A 23,400-nucleotide genomic window follows, 5' to 3' on the forward strand; every position below is an offset into this window, starting at 1 on the left:
CAGACTAGGCAGCCTACTCTTGTGATGAGACTGCAGAGAACTGTGGAGCATACAGCTAGAACTATATTACACAACACAATTCAATTGATTTCTTTTCTAGTGAAAAGAGAAAGAGCAAGCTTATTACCTTGCAAGAATAAATGTGGATGGTTTCTTTACTCATTTCAGCATACCTCATGCTGCATTCAGAGACGTCCAGAATCTTCTATGTGCACATCATAACAAATTTTGCATGCAGCTTTAAGTCTAACAGTAATCACTTGGACTGTGAAACTAGCATTATTGAACCTTTTTACTTGATTGGACTGAATGACATCCTAACACAGGCATACATTCTCCCTTACCAGCACAATATGATATAAAAATCCATTATCTGAAGTTCAAGGATACGCACCATCTTTTTAAAATAGCTATCACTTTGAATACTCTACTAATGATTGTATAATGAAGAATGCAAGCTATTAACTTAAGGCTAAACTGAAAAGCAGAAAACTTGCACTTACCAGCTGAACATTATGGTGCATTTTGTACTCCTCCTCACTCTGGTGATGCTGCTGGATCTTTTCATTATGCTTTGCAATACAAATCTCCTGTAGAGACATCAAATATTATCTATAAAGTATGAATTTCAAATACTAATTTTCAATTCATAATGTAATATTTCACAAACAGCGCTAAGAATTAGAAAAATAAAAATTATTAAGCCTGTTTCAGACAACCTAATTTAGCCAAGGTGATTTAACTTACAAATAAAACCCTAAAATGGAAACAAAAGCAAGAGGAAAAAAACACAAAACAAACATTACTTTTAGCTGTCAAAAGAATATACAAGTAACAGCTGCTTGAAAAGTCTCTTCTACAAGTACGTAAGTGGCAAGAAATGCTGATTTGTCAAGTACTTCATAAAAGCCTTGTGCAGCTCCATGCGTTTGTATACATGGATAATAATCATGTATTATGTATTTCTGTTTATGCAAGTAGGTAGCTTCCCATTTACAAGTGTGAGCTTATCTTTTGCATGTGTAATCTGAAAGCACAAACATTAATAAAGTTGTTACAATTTTATGCAAACACAGTTTACTTGTTATACCAAGTTTGTGGCTGTAGTATTTGTTTTCAAAACAAGCATTTATTACGTTGCCTGCGAATAAGAATAGATTAAAAGAAAACGGGACATGTTACAGTAGATAACAAGAAGAAGCATGACACTCAAACGTAAGGTATATTATATAAAAAGACCTGATTTAAGTATCTGTTGCAAAGAATAAGCATGGGGCATACCCTTTGAGTAGGGAAGTGATGGACAAGTTCATAGGACAATTCTGAGGGACAGGACATCCCTCAATACAGGCCATGAAATTGGAGCCAGTACCGGCACCAGACAGAACTAGAACAAGGTCAGATGTGTAGTTGGAAACAAGACTCATGGCTGTGTAAGAGGGGCCACTACTAGGAAACAGTTTGGAGTGTGACTGCGACTGGAAGAACCTACGGGGCATCCCAGGATCCATCAGCTTGACTGAGTGGCTGGAGCCAGACAGGCACTTTACAGTCACACATTACTTGGGGCAGCTGATCAAGTATCAGCCATCAAGCAAGATTCTGCAGTCGTGGCAGAAAGACACAAAATCAGAGGGAAGGGATAAAAATGCCCTGTTTTAGACACTGGGAGCTGCAGAAATAAGCCTACATTCTCCTAAAAACTGACTATGCGACCACGTTCACGTTTGTAAAAGGTAGCCAGGGTTCCTGCAAAGGCAAGAAATACCATGTTGTCTTGAACATAAGTCTATCAATTTTGCTGCCATACACATGCAATGCTCTGACAAGAGCACTAGTTTCTGAGGAAATACTATCCCAACTTCAGAGGTGTACATATAACTAAATGCTGACAGGTTTTAAGTTTGCTTGTGTAGTTGGTTTTTTTTGTTTGTTTTTCCCCCTTGATTTCAATTAATAGCACCTCAAAGGATAATCCATTAAAGTTGTAACTACAGAAGTACATTCTACCTAATTTTTGCATTTCAAAGACACAGTAATAGCTTAAGAATATTATTAGAGAATCTAACTTTTTGTAAAACTTGTACTGATTTACCTGTACAGTTTATTCTATATGCATTACTTTTGATTAAAAGAATATTATGAAATAATTAAGATTGTAGGTTCTGTTTATGGTTTTTTGTTGTTGGGTTTTTGATATGCTAGCAAGACTAAAGAAGTATACAAACTGCAAGAAGATACTCTCATAAATAATTGGGATCATACTTTTCTGAAATATTCTGTTTAGCATTAATATTTAAATATTTCTGAATAAGAGCAATAAAGAAATATATTTTAAGCATTTAAAGAAAGATCATAAACTGGACAAAAACAAGTTTGGTGCTGACTTTATACTAATAAAGAATGACCTACTTCAATTTAATTAGGCCTCCATTATTTAAAAATAATAATTATTTTAAAAAAAAGCAACTAGGAGGGGCTGAAAACATGTTGCAGCACAGGACTAGAATTCTGAATCATCTTAATTACAGAAATGTTCTTAAAAAAGAAAGGTTGCAATTTCATATGGACAAATGCAGGGTTCTATTTGTAGACAAGGTGTAGACATTTTGTAGATGTAGACATATTTGTAGACAACTGACTGCAAACTAAGGATGAAGAAAAAATACTCAGGTGGAAGAACTGAAGAAAGTGACCTGGATTATTACAATCATAGAATGGCTCAGGTTTGAAGGGACCTTAAAGATCATCTAACGCCAAATCCCCTGCCCCAGGCAGGGATGCCACCCACTAGATCAGGCTGGCCAAGGCCTTGGGATGGTGCATCCACAGCTTCTCTTGGCAACCTGTTCACCACTACCTTTACAGTGAAGAATTTCCTCCTAATGTTTTGTCTAAATCTATCCTCTTTTAGTTTAAGACCATTCCCCCTTGTCCTATCATTATCTACCTGAGTAAAGAGTTCTTTTCCATCTTTTTTATAAGACTCCTCTAAGTATTGAAAGGCCACAAATAGGTCTCCCTGGAGCCTTCTCTTCTCCAGGCTGAACATCCCCAGCTCTCTCAGCCCTTCCTCACAGCAGAGGCGCTCCAGCCCTCTGATCATCTTCGTTGCCCTCCTCTGGACCTGCTCTAACGGGTCCACATCCTTCTTGTGGTGGGGGCCCCAGACCTGGATGCAGCAGTCCAGGTGGGGGACAATCACCTCCCTCCACCTGCTGGTCACTCCTCTTTTGAAGCAGCCCAGGATGCAGATGGCCTTCTGGGCTGCGAGTGTGTACTGCTGTATCATGTTTAGCCTTTCATCTACCAGAACCCCGAAGGCCTTCAGTGGATGACAAGATTAACATAAATCAATAACCTCATACTGTGGCAAAAAAAAACAAACATCATAACACGGGTATATGAACAGGAGTGTAGCCTGCCACACATGTGAAGTAATCCTTCCATCTCAGGACTGGTAAAACTTTAGTAGGAGCATGATGCCCAGTCAGAGGGCCACACTTCACAAAACATGTTGATTAACTGTACGAACTTCAGAAAGCATACAGCAGAACTATTTATTTCTCTTTTAATCATCTGACTGGTTTCTATAATATCAACTTGTGCTTCTATTGTAAAGACAGAAAAGGAGAGCTAATGAACCATTTCAACCTTTATCACTGGATAAGCTACTACATTTAAGACTAGTAACATGAAATATCATAAAATCATAGAATCATTCAGGTTAGAAAAGACCTCCAAGATCATACAGTCCAACCTTTAACCTCGTACTGGTAAGTCCACCACTAAACCATGCTACTAAGTTCTACATCTACTCATTTCTTGAAGACCACCAGGGATGGTGACTCAACCACTTTCCTGGCAGCCTGTTCCAATGCTGCACAACAGTAAAGAAATTTCTCCTAATATCCAACCTAGACCTCCGCTGGCATTACTGGAGGTCATTTCCCCTCAGCATATCACTTGGTGCTTGGGAGAAGCATATAACATATATAGAAATAATATAATATATATTATCATTTATATATATATATATATATTGCTCTTTTCTAATATATAGAAAAGAGGTCTGTACTAGTATAATTTTAGTTAGTGCCACTAAACCAAGAGGTCTGTATTAGTATTATTTTAATTAGTTCCACTAAACCTTGCTTTCAAATTGAAAAGCATCCCACTTAGAAAGTTATCTTCTCCTTTAGTAAACTCAGTGTGTGCAGGAAGCATATTGTAAGCTTTCTGTGCAGTTATACCCTTAAAATGTAATAATAGTATTATGAAAGTATACAACATAACCCTATGTTAACTGTTGCTGTAAGTACATACACCTGCTTTGGCATGGGCCGTGCTTTAACCTGTGTGCTTGCAAAGTAGTAAAGGTCTCCTATTAAATGGACACAACAGAAGAAGCTTCTTAGATCAGAGAATGCATTATAAGCATACCCCAAACTGTTTCACCAAACAGTTGCTCCTCTCCACTGCTCATGATGAGGAATACTTTTACTGGATGTCAAATAATTCAATTTCTTCTTAACTCCATTTTTTTTTCTAAGTTATTTTTACAAACAACTTCTAGATTATCATTATTACCACGACTATGCTATAAATCTAGATCCATAATAAAACAGATGTTTTTCATACTACAAACTAATTAATACTACTGTCCAGCCAGCAGGGGGTAGACTGGGTTAACAGTAGAGACATCCTGCATGAAAAAATGAAAAATCTGTAACAAGCTTTAAAGAAAAAAGGAAAATAATAATAGCAACAAAAAAATCTTTTGTTTACAACTGTCATCAACACAAAGTAACATCAGGAAATGACTGCTTAATAAATGTAAAATTTGTAAAAAAAAAAAAAAAAGCTGAGAATATAAGAATTTATACTCGTACTAGTAAAATAATTGTACAGCGAAAGAATATCAAGCTCAGCAAAGCCATACATTTAAAAACTGCTGGCCTAGTAACTCAGAAATACAACTGAGTGAGGTCTCTAACAAATCTTTAGAAAAAGCTTCTAAATAAAGGTTATTTTAAATTCTTTGATGTTATTAAGAAAAGTATCAACTGCAAAAACAAGTAAAGAATTTCTGGAAAACAAAGTGACTATAGTCACAGAAGTTTGTATTACATAGAAGTCTTATTCTACACATAATAACTGCTTCCTTTTGCTTCATTATCTCAACAGACAAAATTTTAAAATACTTGGATGGTGAAACAACCTCCTCTGAAAAATAAAAACTGATCATAGAGAATCATTTCCTATTGTTTCCTTTTTCCTTAATCATGATACACATATGCTGCTGGAAAGGAGGCATTCTCCTAGGAGTTTTCTTCAATCGCCAAAAAGCTAATAATGAGCAAGGACTATAAATTCTAAATATACCACAACATTTTTGTACACACCACCATAGGCCCTACCAAAACCCCACCAATCCAATCTGAACTTGCTTAAAACTACATTTTAAGGTGAAACAAACATTGTCTGGAACACAATCTGAAAAACATGAAATTGACTCTCAGCAGTGAATGTTACATACCTGAGAGAGACTCTTAAGAAAGAGATTTATATAGTCAGTACTTTCTAAAACCAGCCTCAAAACCTCATTCTGTTCTCCATTTAGCATTCCGTTATCACTGCACTCATTCTCACCATCTAGACTCCCCTTCTGCACCCTATCTGTATCTTTGCTCTGCATACCTAAGGTAAATCACAAAAACTTCAAGGCAAGAGCCCCCTTTTCCCCTCACAGGTCTGTAAAGTATAATGAATTTGCATCAGGAACTGTAAGTAGAATTCATTAAAAATATTTTGCAATATAACTAGAATGGCAACTCAACATATACAATGATTGCTTATGTTTCAATCAAAGACACAAGAGAGTCTTGATTTTTTAGGTAATTCAGTAATTTCAGTAAACTGAAAAGGGTTCCAAATAATATTCAGCAGTCGTAAGAGCCACTACAATAACTACCTCTAACATTAATATTGTTGGCTAATGTGCTGTGCTCTTTTCATACAAATGCTGCAGAATGCAACCAAATTACTGAGTTTGATGATTCTTTTTACCCTGACGAGCAATACTACCATACACATCCCTACATCGTGTTTTAGTGCACAGGTAGGCATGCTGCAGTGCTGTAGCCTAAAACAACCAATTTCTTCACCATAAACAAGGCATTTTATCACAGCATAACCATGAAACAAATAAACCAGTTGACAGTGCCTAGTTAATTATATTGGTATGACACGCTAAAAAATCTCTACTCCTGCTGCAGGGTTACTTCTCAACTTGGTAATTCCTTAAGCTAAGTAAGGAAAAACAACCAGCCTCTAGCTTTTAAGCAGGTCTGTGTACTCCATAAGGTGCCTGCATTGTCTCTTCATATTCAGGAGAAAATAGCATAATTATTACAATGTAGCCTACATTAATTAACATAACATGACAAACAAGAGTCCTTTATTACTTAAAGGACTAAGAAGTACTGTTTTGTGATACTTTTTGTAAAACCACATAAAATAAACACAATGGCTTTGAGCAAACTACTCCCTGTAACTGGCTAAAAAGAGAAATTGCTTTTATAATTATTTACAGTCTTCTCATATTCTACTGATCATATAAAAACACAAAATATAAAGACCGTAATTTAGAATGGGGTCTCAACTGAGACTTTTACATAGCCTTATAGTATATAGTATGGGGTAGAAATACTCTTTTTAAAAAGTATTACACTGCTCTATCAAAATTTTTATCTATTCTACTCACTAAGCTATCTTATTAATAATGCATATTGATGTAACTGCAAACTGCTTGGGAACAAAAAACAAGTCATTCTGGAAAAAAGAATTAATAAACTTACCTACATTTCATATACGATTTCAAAATCCTTGCTGTATTAAAACCATTTTCTGCACATCTCAACCATGAAATGCATCAAAAAGGAAAATGACCCTAATTTTAGTATGTAAGTATACACCTAGTTTTATAAATTAAAAATTCATTGCATATATGGTTGCTGAAAACAGAGAATCAATGACATAACCTTAGGTTTCATAGGACAAAGTGAGAGAATGAAAATATAACTTGAGAGAGAAAACACTCTAGAAGATTCTCTTCTGTAAATTATAAATCAAGACATAAATCTGTTCTCTGGAAAAACATGATAAAATCTCCATATGCAAGTATTCTGAATAGTTAATAGAAACAATTTTATATTTGTTAACTTCCAAGTGATGAAAGGTTCCTTTAAAGCTATAAGATATACTGAATTTTAAAGATATTGATTTGAAAATACATGCTATTTTGTCTAATTACACTGTAAAATAAATTTCAGTATTTATCAAATATAGTCCACAAAAATTTTAAGAGACTTGCATGTAATGTAATCGTTTGAAATATAACCTTTAGAAGTTTTATTAAATTTGCTAATTATGCTAGAAATTTGCAATTTAATAGTACCTTTTTATTTCTGAGGTAGGCTTTCTTGGCTGAAATACGTCCACGCCTTGCTTCCAGCTGGCGAATTTTTTGTTGCAATTTTTGCAGCTCCTCTTTTTGCAAGTGTGCAGATGTTGCCATATCCTCTTTTTCAAGCATGGCTTCCATACTTTCGTAAGTGTCATAATATACCACTTCATCTCTCTTCTCTGTTTTAAAAATGTCAGCAATGAAAAAGTCAAATCAATAATTTGTATTTGATTAATGTTTTGTTTTGTTCAACAACAACCTCAAGTTGCAAGACTTAATGCATAAGAGTGCTAGAGTCATTTCTGAGTAAGAACAGAAACAAAAGGTCAGTGTAATAGCATTAAAGAGCAAAGCACTATAAGGCTTTAAAGGTTGTATGACAAATAGAAATCAATACAAATGAAACATACAACCTGTTATTCAGGTAAGCTCAGAACATTAAAGAATAAACGCTGTAAATGTGTGCTTAAGTCTGTAATCTAACTTGATCACAATGCCCATGCACATCTTTGGGTCTCTTAGCTAATATAAGGAATCCACGCTGCACAGTAATATCCTTTGGTCTTCATTACAAAGTTCAGGATATACAGACTCTCTGAAGTCTTTAGCATGAGATTCTTCTGCCACAACCTACTATTAATTTCATGGGAAGGAAATTAGACAACACAACGATAAAAATCCTCTCAGAAGGTCTTTGACCTCCCAGTGATGTCCAGTGCTCAGAGGCAGCAGTGGGAGGGTAACTTCAAGGCAATCCTTCAAAGCATTACAGGCTTGTCATTGTAAATAGTTTTATCAACACTCATGATTTTTAGCCTCCTGAGTGGAGCACTCAGTGTAACGTTGAGCTCATCTCTGAATGTTGACTTCTCATCTCTTGCCAAGAAGGAAAGAGTGATAATTATCAATCCTTGCTGAATGTTTCAATGAAGAAGCAGAAAAGGTCTCGTTCCCTGCTTCATTGGCATAGCAAGTAGGAGCTGCTTGCAATACACCAAGAAAGATATGCATTACTGACGGCTTAAACAGCACTTAAAGCCAGCATGTCTGTCAAGTGACTCCTCTGCAGCACTACCAAGCCTTCTCCTTTCTCCTTTAACTACCTTTCAAGAAGACCATAACTTCCTCCTACTTCTGCTCCTAGACTATCTGGGGAAGAAGGCAGGGTCTTCTTCAGAACACTGACCGTTTTATAAAAGCAGTTTTTAGTTCATGTTACTTGTGCGCAAGGTCTCTGCTATAACCAAAAATCTGATTGTGTCATGCTAATTTCAGCTCAGCTGGACATGGCACTACCAGAAAAGAAATAACAGAATTATATCAACCCTAAAATAAAATTGAATACAAACAGATGTACTTAAGTCTTTACTTTAGTGTTCAGTTTAAAAAAAAAGTTTCATCCAGACATAAAATAGCTAAGTCATTAGAACCCCCTTTGTGAGAAACTAAGCTGTGTTTTTGCAGTAGAGAACTAATTTTCTGTATTCCAAGGTAGTTGTGTAGTCATAACAAGGAGAAATGCTAAGTAGATAAGTGGACAGTAGAAGGCCTCACTGTTCCAAAATAAGGTGGAAGCTTGAGAAAAACAGGATGAGCAGTGTGGGAACAGTAAAATAAAGATCACAGGTTCTCAAAATATAAGAATGGGGAAAAAAAAAAGGGAAAAGGGAGAAATTAAAGGGTTGAAAAAAAGAAAAATTGTACATATATGGTATAGAGGAGCGTCGAGTAGCTTGTGAACCTGTAGTACTCAGCCAATGAGGAAACAGGGGAGGTGATCAGGTGTCAGGTAATAGAGACTAAAAGGTTATGATTTGTTTACTATAATGCACTCCTAATTGGCAGGACGCCTGCCATTGCAATCGTGAATAAAATAGCTTCACAGAAGATCCTGTCTGAAGGAGAATTTACATGGAAATTGTTTTAGAACTTGCTTTCATGAAGAGTTAAGGATGAATTTATAAATGAAACCCCAACAGCTCAGCTGCAAACCAAACATACCACTCCTAAAACATCTAAAACTATTTTTTTACCAACAGAAGAAAAACTTGGCAAATCTCTTGCAACTTCCTTCAAAAACTCCGCAAGTTTTCTATGAACAGCTTTTGAGCTTCTAAAATGACTAAGTCATTTTAACTATAAGTTTGGTAAGTAGTTAAATTTCTAATGGCTCTAACACTTTCAATAAAACAGTGAGAATGATTCCTCTTTAGATAAGATCCACATTATTTCTAACTGTTCAATAGCTTCCAACTGAAACAGTAAGCCGCTATCGCTTGCTCTGTTGATGGCAATGTATCCACCTCAAATCCATCTTACAAAGATGTTTGTATGGACAGAATAACACTCTTAAAAATTTTAACTTACTAAATTCACATTTTCTGAATTTTAGTACAGGTATTTGATTAATGACAGTAAAAGACTACTACTGCCATTTAAAATACAGCAATGCATTTTTATTCAATATTTTTCAGACTCAATGTGCTGAATTCACAAAAGAAAATGCTTTTCTTCTAACTTTCAACCTCCAAATTCAATCTTGCAGAGAAATCAAATCATGCTCTCAAAAAATTCTCAGTTGGGACTTCATCTATAGTACTGCTGATGTCCTGTAAATCAGAACAGAACCCAAAACCCCCAATACATCTCCACAAAGCCCATATAGTCAATGAAGAAAGAATAGCAACAGCCTCTAGAAGTCACTAAGACACATGCATTTCAAATCACACAGATGTGCCCAATTAAAAGGCTATTATTTTACTGACTATAAGTATGCTTTAAAAAGAAAGCATAACTGAAGATGCCACAGACCATACTTTTCTGCTTTAACCCACTGAAGTCGCACATACAAAAAGACCACTACATCACTGAGAAGCTTTCATTCAGATTAGGTATAGAATAGTTTGGAAAAGGTGTAGCTCCTTTATTGTCACAATTTTCACACGATTTAGTTTTCTATTCCCTCTTGCCCAAGTAAAGTCCAATGAGGTAACTCAATCATTTGAACAAAATTTCAACACATTTAGGAACTGCATTTTCCATTTTCTGATATGTCTGAGACTTATTAAAAACTATAATTCCTTCTAACACAGACAGCTCTAGTTAAATATATATATGTAAGATTTCTTTATTAAAGAATACTTTATAATTTTAAAACAGCAAAGGAAGCCAAAACAGTGAACTATTTTGCTGCCATCCAGGAATGAGAGGGCTGTTTGTTTAGTTGACTTGGGGCTTTGTTTCATTTTGGGTCAGGCTGTGGAGCTGAGCATTTTTCGAGATTTCTGAAGAAAACATTAGTGACAACTTGTAATGACCAATTATGTCTTTACAGCAGCCTTAATGTCTGAAGGCTCTCAGTTTTTACTATCACTACACCAAAGAGAAAGGATTTTGATACACATTTCTTCTCAGCCTCCTCTTCAAGAGGTTTCCTTCAGTACAATCAGCACTGATTTCCCAAGTGCAAACAACCATCTATAAAGCACTAACTAGCTTTCCACAGAGGCGTGTGGTCAAAGCTCCCACATTTCTTTGAAGTCAGAATTTTCAATCCTGATCTTCCATAGGAGCAGTTAATATTGTTGCCACCACAAGCCTGAAAGGAGGATTCTTTTCACAACAGTGATAGGCATATTTTTTCTTTCTCCAGAGGCAAGTCAACCTACCTTCATATCTCTATTCTCAAGTGACTTTTCTATCCATAACAGAATTTGTTCCACAAGCCCTATTCACTAAACAATAAAACAGATTTATGTGAATAAAAACTTAAAGCACAAAAAGGTCCAAAGACAGAACTGGATTCAAAAACGCTGTACGAGTTGCCTGTACAACTTCAGTAGTTTGTAAGTATAAGATACAGAATAGGTTTGGAAACATGGTATTTGCACCACTGCTCTAAACGAGTAAGATGGCAATACAACAAGCTTCAAAGTTTAGCTGAAGAATTCTGACTCACAGGAATATCTTTTGGAAACTAATCACTCTGAAGAAAAAAGTAATGCCAATGCAGATTTTTATGAGACAATTCCAGTAATTAAGACATATCTTCCTCCCTGAATTTAGTTTTCCAAACCTTGCATAGTACCTTATATACTTATTTCCAAACACAGACAATGACAACCATACCAAAACTTCTCTATCTGTATGTATTCGTCTTATGAACAAGTGTAAATGTTAACAGTACGTTAGAAAATCCAGCTCGACGTGGTAGAGAAACTGTTCTCATTTCATTCCCGCAGGTTTTACTAGATTCTTAGGAAGAGAATTATCTTTTACAGATTATGTGTTAATTAAAATGCATAAAGCACCTGACATCAGTCTTCTGATGCTTTCAAGTTGTGCTGTCAGCAGTAGCTCTTCATATTTTAGGATCTCAAACTGCACTTCATATAATTGAAGCTGTAGATCGTAATAATCAGCTTCTAACTGGTCCAAATGGGCTATGGCTTCTGTACCACCCTTCAGACTTTGCATCTAAATGGAAAGAGAAAAAAACAACACAGTTGCAGGATAAGACGAATACATCGCTGACTTTATGAGTACAGCTAGATACAGTCTGGTACACTAAACATAACATGTTAAAATTAAACACATCAAGAGGAGAAGATAGGTTTTGATCAGGCACACACTTTCAGCCATCTATTATACTTGACATTTTTTCCATATGGTAAGACACTGGCTCACTCCTTGTGATTGCTGAAGTGCTAAGTCACATATTGAGTAGTGTGAGATGTCCCTACAATTCATTTACTCTACCATTTGATTCTCTAATGAGATATAATGAAATTACTATTATTTTATCTTCAAAAAGCGTAAAAGTTGGTTTGCTAACAGCATCTAAAAAAATAAAGTTGAAATTGTCAGTAAAGGTGAAGAAGGGAAAGAAGTGAAAGGTGGTGGAACTGGGAAAATTACATGTACTGATCCTCTTGTAATAACAACTTAACTGAGGAGTTTCTTTAAAAATTAAAAAAAAAAAAAGGCCAAGGGGGTAAATTGGTGCTTTTTGTCATATTTTATTCTCCTGCATTTTGTCATATTTTATTCTCCTGCATCGCACAGTTAACCTTCTTGAATAAAGGCATAACAAAGCAGAAAAGCAGAACATTTGACAAGCCGCAGCCCTTTATACTATTTTTCCTATTTTTTTCCTCAAAAAAAATCTCATAACCTTTATCTAGTACAGCAGCTTGGAAGGAAAAAGACCCAGAAAGCTTAAGGAAGTTCTGTCTCATCAGAATGTATAGAATTTTATAGAAGCACTGTTTCTGGAGTCTTTCATATGATAAAAAAATGTAGGTTTAAATATTTTTATATATTTTACCACTTGTCTCATATGTCTGACCCAGGAAAGACACAAGGAACAACCTAAGTGAGCTCAGATCATTCTCCTTTCCACCTATGGCAAGCATGCATTCAACAAAACAAGATTTAACTGCTCAACAGTTGGCAAATCGGACCATATTCAAGAAACACTGACATGCAAGTGGATCTTATAAACTCACTGTGGAAGGAAATCAAAGACAAGCAGCTCTATAACCTGCATGCAGAAGAGTTAGACACACACTCAAATTCTCTACCTTCTGAAAAATGAAGGTCTTATATTTCTCCCATATGAAAGATGAAAGTAATTGTGATTTTTACTAAGACTTGTGATCTACCTATCTCATTGAAAAGCAACATCTGCTAAGGAAAAATAAAGAGAACTAGCAAACTATACATTCAAAACCAGTTGCTAGTAGGCTTTTACATTTTTGGTGGTTTCTTCAAGGACTAAGACTGTAATTAATAGCCACAAATGGGTTTCCTAGGATTTATTTATCAGGCATTTTTTGAAATAATTATACTAAACCAGGAAGATACCTGTACTGAATCAAATCAAAAATTGTTCTTACTCAATACCCTTTTTTGGACAAAGGTTACAACAGCAAATATGCAGGAGGATGAAATGTAGTAAGCAGTGCAGTGACACTTATCTAAACTGGTTCTCCAGCCTCCTGCACAGCTTGTAGCTCAAGACTTCTTAAGATGCCTTTTATATTAAGTACACTGACTGCATTTTACTTAATGACTTTATCCTACCCCTTTTTTAAAAGCATGCAAGCTTTTAGCATCTGCATCATTGTTCACTGACATGGATTTCACAGCTTTATTAAACACTAAGGAGCAGTTCCCTAAATTATATTCTGTTCCATATGAGATTAATAGATGGAAGGACTGTGAATAGCTTCTTGAAATTTCTACTTTTAAAATTCCTTCTACTACATTACTTACTGAATGCATTTTTGATATATTAGCTATCAGCCTGAAAGGCTCATTAAGTCTTTAAGTGATTATCATAAATCTTACAATCAATAATGCATCGTTCATGTCTATCAGTCCAGTGACACCAAAACGTCTTGCTATGGCAGTCTGTTACTCTACATCCATATCACGCTACTATCTGTGATGAAAAAACAGTAAATGACGTGATGATGGCAAATTTCAGGGCAAAAGAACAGATCCTCTTCAACCTTCCAGTTTTTCCTTACTAGAGGGATAGTGTTAATTTGCCAGAGAGATTCCTGTGTTTTGGCGTTTTAAAATTAATTCCTCATTCTAAAAAAAAATATGTATATATATATATATATCGTAGATATTTTTTCCAACAAATTAATACTATGTTGTGTTGGTTTTACCCTGCTGGGCAGCTAAATTCCACCAAAACTGCTCTCTTACTGCCCCTCCTCAAAAGAAGAGGGGGGAAGAAGAAAGTACAATGGAAAGAAAAAAAAGGCTCATGGGTTGAGATAAGAATAATTTAATTAAAAGGAAAAGAAAGGGGGGAGGGGGAACAAGCAAAGGTCATGCAGAAGCATAAAGCATAAAGAAAAAAAAAAGTTCCCTACTTCCCACCAATGAGCAAGATGTTTGGCCACGTCCCAGGAAGCAGAGCCTCAATACATAGGGGCTGTCTGGGAGGACGGGCGTCTTCATAACGAGAGCCTCCCCCCCCACAGCTTTTATTGCTGAGTGTGACACCACATGGTATGGGATATCCCTTTGATCAGTTTAGGTACCTTGTCCTGGCTGTGTCCCCTCCCCACCTCTTGCCCACCCCCAGCCTGCTGGCTCTGGGGGAGTTTGGAGGGAGCCTTGGTGCTGTGCCAGTGCTGCTCAGCAGCAGACAACACTTGTGTGATACCAGTGCTGCTCTAGCTACAAGTGCAGAGCACAGCACAGTACTGTATGAGCTGCTGCAGGGAAAGTTAACTCCATCCCAGCCAGACCCAGTAGAGATGTCATTAAAACTTCTGTCACGACTTAGAACTCTTGGGCTTTGTCAGTGAACTGACAAATTCACCCAAACGTGTGTATATATACATATATATTGTGTATATTGTATATATACACACGTTTGGGTGAATTTTACAGTTCACTGACATATATATATATTCTTTAATAAAAGATGTTTACAAATTTAAATCCACAGATTTTGCAGAAAGACTGTACAGAGACATAAACTGACTATCTTCAAAAGTATCAGCTAATCAAGTTATAGCAGCTCCAAACGTATTTCAGCTGCACCAGTGTCTGCACCATAAAGGACCTTTCTGCAACCAAATCTTAGCCCTGCAAGCATACGCTACAGATGCTGCCAACTACCAGATCTATTTTAGGAATACAACATCACTATAATTCACTTTTGAGATGCAACAGAAATGGAAAAAGAATATTGTCATATGGATGTCATACAATCTAGCTATACATCTGCATCATGAAAAAGAAAAATTAGGACCTTTAATTTCAGCCATTTGTGTTGGAAGTTCATATGAGATAGTACATATGGATAATAAACCAGCATCATCACTTTTACGAAAATTTGAGCATTGTTTTTTAATTTAAGAGTGTTTGACTCTTTATGTTATCTAATCTGTTCTAGTAATTTGCTGCATCCTTGCTAGGAAAGAAAACACGTAAAAAAGTCACAGGCTGATCAACATAGTGAAAAAAATACCAGGAATTTTAAAGTGAGAATGCAATTACAGGAAAGAAACATCTTGCAATTGGATGAAGAACTAGAACTGAGGAGATATGAGTTCAATTTCCTGCTATACCTAAACTGCTTGCATTCACTCAAGCAAATAATTTAATATCTGCGGCCCTAATATAAGTTACAGTGTTTAAGGTCTTTGTTGTCTCACTCATACTAAGTGAAGAACTTAAGCAAGAACCCAGCTTTCCTAATAGTTCTATGGCAGAAAAACAGCATCTGTAAATCACCCCACAGGTAATAAAGATATAATGGATTAAAACAGAAAGCCTCTTACAAGAACTGTATCACACATACCAAGGGAACAGACAACAAGATTAATTAAAAAATAGACAAACAGAATATAGCACAGAGGGTCATCAAATCCAGCTTTCTACCACCATAGAATGCTTTCAGACAAATATAAAAATAACTGCTTTCTTAAAGCGAGTTCTTGAAGTAATTTCCATGCTGTTGCTGTAGTTCTTATTCTGCTTTTGCAAAAACAAACAAACAATAAAAAGCTCCCACAAAAGTCTGTTAGTAACTCCTACTGGAAATCTGTTCCAGTTACTCCTTCCTCTACTCCCTGCTAGAAATCTTCTTCTGTATTTAAGTATCTGCTTATTAATTCAGTTAATATCACTTGTTTTTGCACTAGTACTGAGCAGTTATTTTATTGCCACTATCAACTGTAACACTGGAAGTGAAGAAAGCAAAATCATTTATAATCTGTTACTAAAATTGACTCAAATGTGTTTAAATAAATATTCAAAGATTTCCCAATTTTAGTTTTTTACTTAGCCTTTCCAAAAATCTGGCACAGAAAGAAAAATGGCTGAGAAAAGGTAAAAGGAAAGCTACCATGGTGAAATAGTTCTCTGAAAAAAATGTTTTGTTGCATCTTTACTAAACTGCTATTTATTTCTAACAACAACAACAAAAAAGATTATTTTTTCTAGGAACAGCTACTCATGCTTTCTTGAATAAAATCCTTAATAAAATTCTTATTTTTGCCAATGCATCCAACGCAGGCAAAAGCAAAATGACAGTCATGAAATCCAACACATGCTTAAATATTCAAAGTCATTGGAAGCAGATGTATCTTTGACTCAGGCTTAATGTATAGGAAAAGAAAGAACTTTCATAATTATGAAACTATGAAAAAAATAAAGAACCCAAGCAGTACTTTGCTGAAATTAATTTTTATGAAAGCATCTCTAAATGTTTACCATATAAATTAAATTGTTTTGAAGTGAACATTTAGAACTCAGCTGTACACTTCTACAGTGGAAAAAAAAAAGACTAGTTACTAATTCCTATACACGCAGGAAGGGACTTGTTGGAATTTAAGTGTCCAGTCACTCACTTCCATTTGTCCAAACTATTTCACATACTTAGAGGATTACCAAGGATTTTCACTGTGATCTAGTGATTCTGTTTACTGTCATGAGGACAAGGCTTGGGAACCAGCCCACAAAAACAGACTCTGCTCTGCCTCAAAATGAAAGTTTTCATCATTCCCCTCAAACAAAATTCAGAAAAGCATATGGAATTTGGAGTGGTACCAAGCAGGAAATAAAATAGCTCAATATGTAACTAGTGTGGAGTTCTTCCTTTGATTTTTTTCATAGAATCATAAAATCAAATTAGGTCGGAAAAGACCTCCAAGATCATATAGTCCAACCTTTAACCTAGCACTGCCAAGTCCACTACTAAACCATGCTACTAATTTCTACATCTACGTGTTTTCTGAAGACCTCCAGGGATGGTGACTCAGTCACTTCCCTGGGCAGCCTGTTCCAATACTTCACAACTTTTTCAGTAAAGAAAAAGTCTCTAATATCCAACCTAAACCTCCTCTCACAACTTAAGGCCATTTCCTCTTGTATTATCACTCGGTGCTTGGGAGAAAAGACCAATTCCCACCTCATTATAGCCTCCTTTAAGGTACAAAAATAATAAATAAATAAAATACTGATAACCATAAAGCTAACCATTCAGACTTCACAGATGTTGTTCAAATCCCAAGTATTTATGCATGCAAAGTTGGAGCTCATATGCTGTTCCTCCTACTGTAGCAAACTGCCTAAATCCCTTATCACTCTATACTTTCAATTAAACTCCTACATATGTAAGTGCATTAGTGATTTATGAGAATCTCCATTTCTCTTAGATAAGTCAAAATATTAAAATTGGCATTTTATTAAAATTTGATGACACTAATGTTATTTCAAAGGCACCATAATTGACATGGTCAGCTTCTTTAAGCAGCTTTTGATGTGTGACTAGAGTAGTCGTTAGTATATGCATGAAAAAAAGCAAAAGCTTTAAAAAAAATACTGTCACAGTGAGAAAGAAATTAAGTATTAAAAAGAGGACTTTATTCTTAGTTCAACTGCCAACTTCAGCTGTTTTGTATTGCTTTAACCAATAAATAATATACATGAGGGTGCAAAAGGATCAAGTAGCAGGAAACCAGCTATTCTTCTCTAATAACCACATGGTAATTCCAAGTAAATTAATCAACATAATCCTTTAAAGAAACTTTTCACATGACTTTCTAGCAGGGTTTCTTTCACTTCACAACTACATACTCCCTTCACACCAAATGACAGTGTCTCCCTGAGCTGCACACACCTGGGACAGCTGGTTGGCAGATCACCTATCAGCTATACAGGCTGAGGGAGTTGGTGCTCTTCAGCCTGGAGAAGAGAAGGCTCTGGAGAGACCTCGTTGTGGCCTTCCAGTACCTAAAGGGGGCCTACAGGAAAGCTGGGGAGGGACTCTTTGTCAGGGACTGCAGTGATAGGACAAGGGGGAATGGCTTTAAACTAAGAGAGGGTAGGTTTAAACTAGATACTAGGAAAAAGTGCTTCACTCAGAGGGTACGGAGGCACTGGAACAGGCTGCCCAGAGAAGCTGAGGATGTCCCATCCCTATGTTCAAGGCCAGCTTGAATGGGCCTTTGAGCATCCTGATCTAGTGGGTGACATCCCTGACCATGCCAGGGGGGCTGAACAGGGTGATCTTTAGGGTCCCTTCCAACCCAAACCATTCTGATTCTATGTACTTACCAGGCTCAGAGGGCTGGTAGTGTGTCTAGCAGAGGTTTGGCATCCCGGACTTTGGGAAATTTCAGTCCCAAATCTTCATAATGCTACAGACCCTTGCTGATAAAAGAGCATGGTAGAGGAACAGCTGATGCTAGGTCTCTGTAGGCCTGTCAACAGGCAGGGACTACATGATATCCAATACCACTCACCAAGTTTTATTTCAAGAGATACATTGACACAAAATACAGAAGTGTATTGCTGCAATTGTAATAAATGTAACAGTGGTTATCTCTATTAAAGAAACAAGCCCAAAGCAGAGCAGTTACTGAAAAGGTTACCAGGTCAATAAACTGAACATAAAGCCTCTCCTGACTTGCTTTTTTCTAGCAAAACGAAGGCTGAGCAGACATAGCACAGCTTCCTGTAACTAAATTAGAGATTATAAATGCCAGTGAATTAGAAGAGGTATTTAAACTGAAGACCAACACTTGCAGAATAATAAAGGGCTGTAAAGGTCAGAAATATTTCCAGAAACTGTTCATGCTTTTGGCAGTGCCATGGCTATGTACAAATCATTGCTACTATGTCAGCTGGCTAATTTAGAATTGACCCCAGTGCTTTCATTCTGTTTCCGCTATGTTAGTCTCTAGGATTATCCATCTCTTCCAGTATGTCATTTCAATGATATAACAAAAATCTCCCAACTTTGTCACCAACGAACTCCACCTTTGTTGTGACATCACTAGAAAACAGAAAGAACCATACTACATGTACTACACTAACAAACCTCCTGAATGCCAATCTAACAGTACTCCTCCAACACAGCTGCTGTTATCTGCATCTTACCCAGGCTTTACCAAGTCTGTAGTATTTGTGTTTATTTCCATCATCTCCAAATAAAAGTTTTGCACAGTATTTGGAAAACTCTGTACTGAAACCAAAATCAAAAGATACTGTTCCTCCACAGGCAATTATTCATTAAAGTCTTTTAAAAGTATTATACATAGAGAAAACCATTTTATTACTGCTCAGGTGAGAAAGAGGCAGATGATCTACCTATAAACATAATGTGGAAAATGTAGCAGTTTTCTAGGTATTTAAGCAAGGACACATTTTAGGAGACAAAAAAGTGCTTGATTAACACACTAAATGAAAACTACAGAAACAAGAACATTTTTCAGAAACAAGGATATATTTTTTCATCCCTCTTAAAAATCAATCAGAAAGACGATTTTAGACTGGGAGAATAAGGGATTATTAAGAATAAGAAAAACAAGTATATTATTTCCCATTCATCTCCCTTTCCTACTCAGTAGGAGCAAAGTTGTGTAACCAAACACAGCAGGAAGGTCTTCACTTCTCAAGCTTAAAGGAAAAAAAAATCTATCTAATCATCTTTTTATTTATTTTTCAATGCCATCTCTTCCAAAAAAAACAGCTAATATATCACCAGCTAAGAAACATTTTCTTTTATGATAAGACTGCATCCTGCCACCTACAATATGAGGTTCCCTGTCACATTTGTCACATCCAAATTTGCACAGTTAGGGCTATTACATACTCAAAGCACAAAAAAGACATTTCAGAACAGAAGCTGGTCTTTGTATCACCCCATCAGCTTGTTTTGATCCAGAACTCTCAATACCTTGTAATCCTGAAGCACCATGCTGACTCACACCCATCGGATGTTTCTCATCTCTCCTTCCCAAAAGGCCCTCAATCTCTCACTTCAGAGACCTCCACCACACCACTATACTGTAACATAATTTGTTTTTCTATCCAGCCCCAAATGCTTTTCCACACTGAAACAATCATTCATTCACCAAACCAAATCTCTGTTATCAAAAATTCACAAGAGGACTCCACTGGGAGAAAAACAAAATGTGATAATGGAAAGACAGTGCACACCTTGCCTAAACATGTGAATATATTAAATACAATATTTCCAACTGTCAGTGCTAGATTCTCTCATCAACTCAGCCTGATAAACTCAGGTTTTCTGAAAACTCTTGGCTTTCTAAATACAAACTCAGCCGTGTAAAGAAGACAACTTTATTTTTCATGCTGTGGGTCTTTTATTTAATCTCTCTTCCTTGAACATCAAGCTGTCTGTCTTCTACAGAAACTCATAAAATAGGTACATAGTCTATTAGGCCTGCAAACCTACCAACCTATTTAACTGTGTTAAAGTCCTTAGTTCTCTGCATAATCTTTTTATAACAAAGCCACCAGGTTAGTGAAATTTTGCTGGCCAACATGAATTTGAAAGTACTCTAAAATAAGCAATTCCATGGTTAAAATGTACATTAACATAAGTATGACAGCCAAATTCTTAACATTTAGTATCCAGAAGACAGTGAATTTGAAAAGAGGATTGGTAGTACCTTTGCTCTGAGGAGGTATAATAAAATCCAATACACGTGATTTTTTTTTTCTGCTAAGGCATTTAAGCACAATTTTAACACATGTACTCTTTCCTCGAGTGCTCTAGCTACCACCATCCCCTCTGGAAGACTTACTTAACAAATAGATTAAGCAGAGACAAAGAAAGTGCTGTAGAACAGGCTAGTCATCCATGTAATTACTAATGTGCAGACTTCTTCCATCTGTACTGTCAGAAATTACTCCAAAAAGGTGTTCATGTCTCTGAGAGATAAAGTGTGGTGATTACATAGCAGTATATTTCTGTTCCTATCCCTTTCTCTTTCTTCTATTCATTTCAGTGGACTGCTGTACACATCAACAGTAGAAGCCATCTTCCTGATTGACTAAACAGGAAAAGGTGAAAGGAAAATACAAATAGGTGGTAGGTACAAAACCCACCACACCAACATTGCAACTCCATTTGCCTAACATGATAGGATGCGCCTAACACAGTAGGATGCTGGGAATGTTAAAATACTGACTTTTATTATTAAAGGCTGAAAAATTATGACTTTCAAGTGCATTAACACTCTTTACAGTTCTTTTTTTTCCTCTGCATGTTTAATTTTTGTATCTATTGTTATGAAAATTTACCTCTTCTTTCAATGCATGTTTCTTCTGCTCCAAACAGATTTCTTTAGCACGCATCAACTGCAAAGTCTCCTTAGAAACTGCATACTGAAGCTTTTCCATACGTTCCACTGCTGCTGCCCATGCTGCCTTACCGAATTTTTTCTGGTCTGCTCGCATTCGATCATACACAGCTACAGAAGGGGAGAAAAAGTAGAAAGCTTATCAGTTTTGTCTTCAAATCTCTAGTAATTTTACTGTAGAGACCATGCACACGCACACATTTGTATCAAAAAACATATAGAGTTCTCTTAGCAGAATAGACATTTTACAGAGTACTAACATTCATATCCAATTATTCTTAGGATTTATACAATTAGCTATTTGTTGATAATTTCATCACTGTAATTCCATTTTTTGTTATTCACAGAGGAACTATTCTAAATACATAATACCTGAACATCTGAACCACAAGTTCTAATTCTTGACTTAGTAAAAACACTGTATAATGTTACCATCTGGTCTTAAATTGCATCCCAAATTTCCCCTGCTTCAGAAAGCCTCTATCATCACACACTGGTCTCCAGTTCCCTTGATAAATTCTACATTGCAGTAGTAAGTTTAATAGAAATTTGCACAGTGAAACAAGAATTATACTTTAAAACAATAATTTCATCTTCAAGTCAATTACAATTCTACAAGAATAATGAATTTAAATAACAAAAATTAAAAAATCAAAATGCAAGTTATTTGACAGAGTCAATTTAAATTAACTAACAAAATACAATCTGCCCTTGATTCAGACTCTCTTTTTGAGCCCCAGACAACACCTGAGCTAATATACATGAGATTTTCACTGTTTTTAACATACAGAACAATCACATGGTACTGTACTTGCAAAAGCCTTGCAAAGCAAAAGCCATGAAACTCAACCAAAAGCATTTGGTCCCTAGATGTTAAAAGATATTACATGCTGTTATCGGTAATAAATACCTGTTTGTAGTCATGTGTTTTTTCCTCTGTCATGTGTTATTATTTTGGTATATAAGACCTCCCTAAAATCAGGAGGAGGCCAAAAAAACCCACACATTTAAAAAAAAAAAGACAAAGCAAAACAGGAAAACAACCTGCACACCAAAGTTCTACAGTTGTCAATAATCTCCAGACATTTTGTTTCCCAGTGTTCTTTCTCACAATCCTTACAGCTGTACATAAAAATATTATGTGGAAAAAAATAAAGTAACTATAAATATACATTCTTTATTAACTAAGGGGGTATTTTACTTGGCACATTTATCACATTAGAAAAGGAACTAAACACATTTAGAATTTGCTCTAATTAAATTCCAACATGCTTGAACTGGTTTAGTCACTTTTTCCAAGTAAGGTGGAGTTTCATGTTATCCTTAACCTGGGTTGTCACTGAAAGGAATTGTTTTGCAGTGACTGCTTCTCTTGAGGCAGATCTAGCAGTCACGCAGGGAGATGACAGGAAACCTACCCATCAAAAAAGATTTTCTCCCGGGGTACAGCTCATTCATCTTGTTGTACAATCACTATCACTAAAGGCAAAGAAAGAGACAGGAACCTGCAGTCAGGCAGGGAAAAGAGTGGGACATAAACTGTGCAAGTGGTAGCCCACAGTCAAACTAAAATAGGTAACGTGAAACCGCACCCTGAGGTTTGTTTGCCCTAATTAACCCATTTAGGTTAAAATGGTACAAGGATAACAATACAGATGTCTATGCAAGTCATACAGCTTTGTTTAACTGCACCAACTCGTTTAGTAAAACTGCCGCAAAGGTTGTAACCATAAAGATTTCCAAGCAGAGCAGTTTTCACTGAGTAGTTAAACCGAGTTGTTACTC

General features: G+C 36.1%; 1 protein-coding gene across 1 annotated transcript in view; it reads right to left on the reverse strand.

The window, feature by feature from the left end:
- Window positions 1-23,400, reverse strand: part of JMY (junction mediating and regulatory protein, p53 cofactor) — an 88,629-nt gene that overhangs the window by 22,416 nt on the left and 42,813 nt on the right. The window contains exons 4-7 of the mRNA XM_035553484.2: window positions 21,557-21,726; window positions 11,779-11,944; window positions 7,460-7,647; window positions 504-590 (exon numbers count right to left, since the gene is read on the reverse strand). Coding sequence (XP_035409377.1) covers window positions 504-590; window positions 7,460-7,647; window positions 11,779-11,944; window positions 21,557-21,726 — 611 coding nt within the window. The remainder of the gene's footprint in view (window positions 1-503; window positions 591-7,459; window positions 7,648-11,778; window positions 11,945-21,556; window positions 21,727-23,400) is intronic.

The sequence above is a fragment of the Cygnus atratus genome, chromosome Z (genome assembly GCF_013377495.2).
Source record: "Cygnus atratus isolate AKBS03 ecotype Queensland, Australia chromosome Z, CAtr_DNAZoo_HiC_assembly, whole genome shotgun sequence".
Taxonomy (NCBI): domain Eukaryota; kingdom Metazoa; phylum Chordata; class Aves; order Anseriformes; family Anatidae; genus Cygnus; species Cygnus atratus.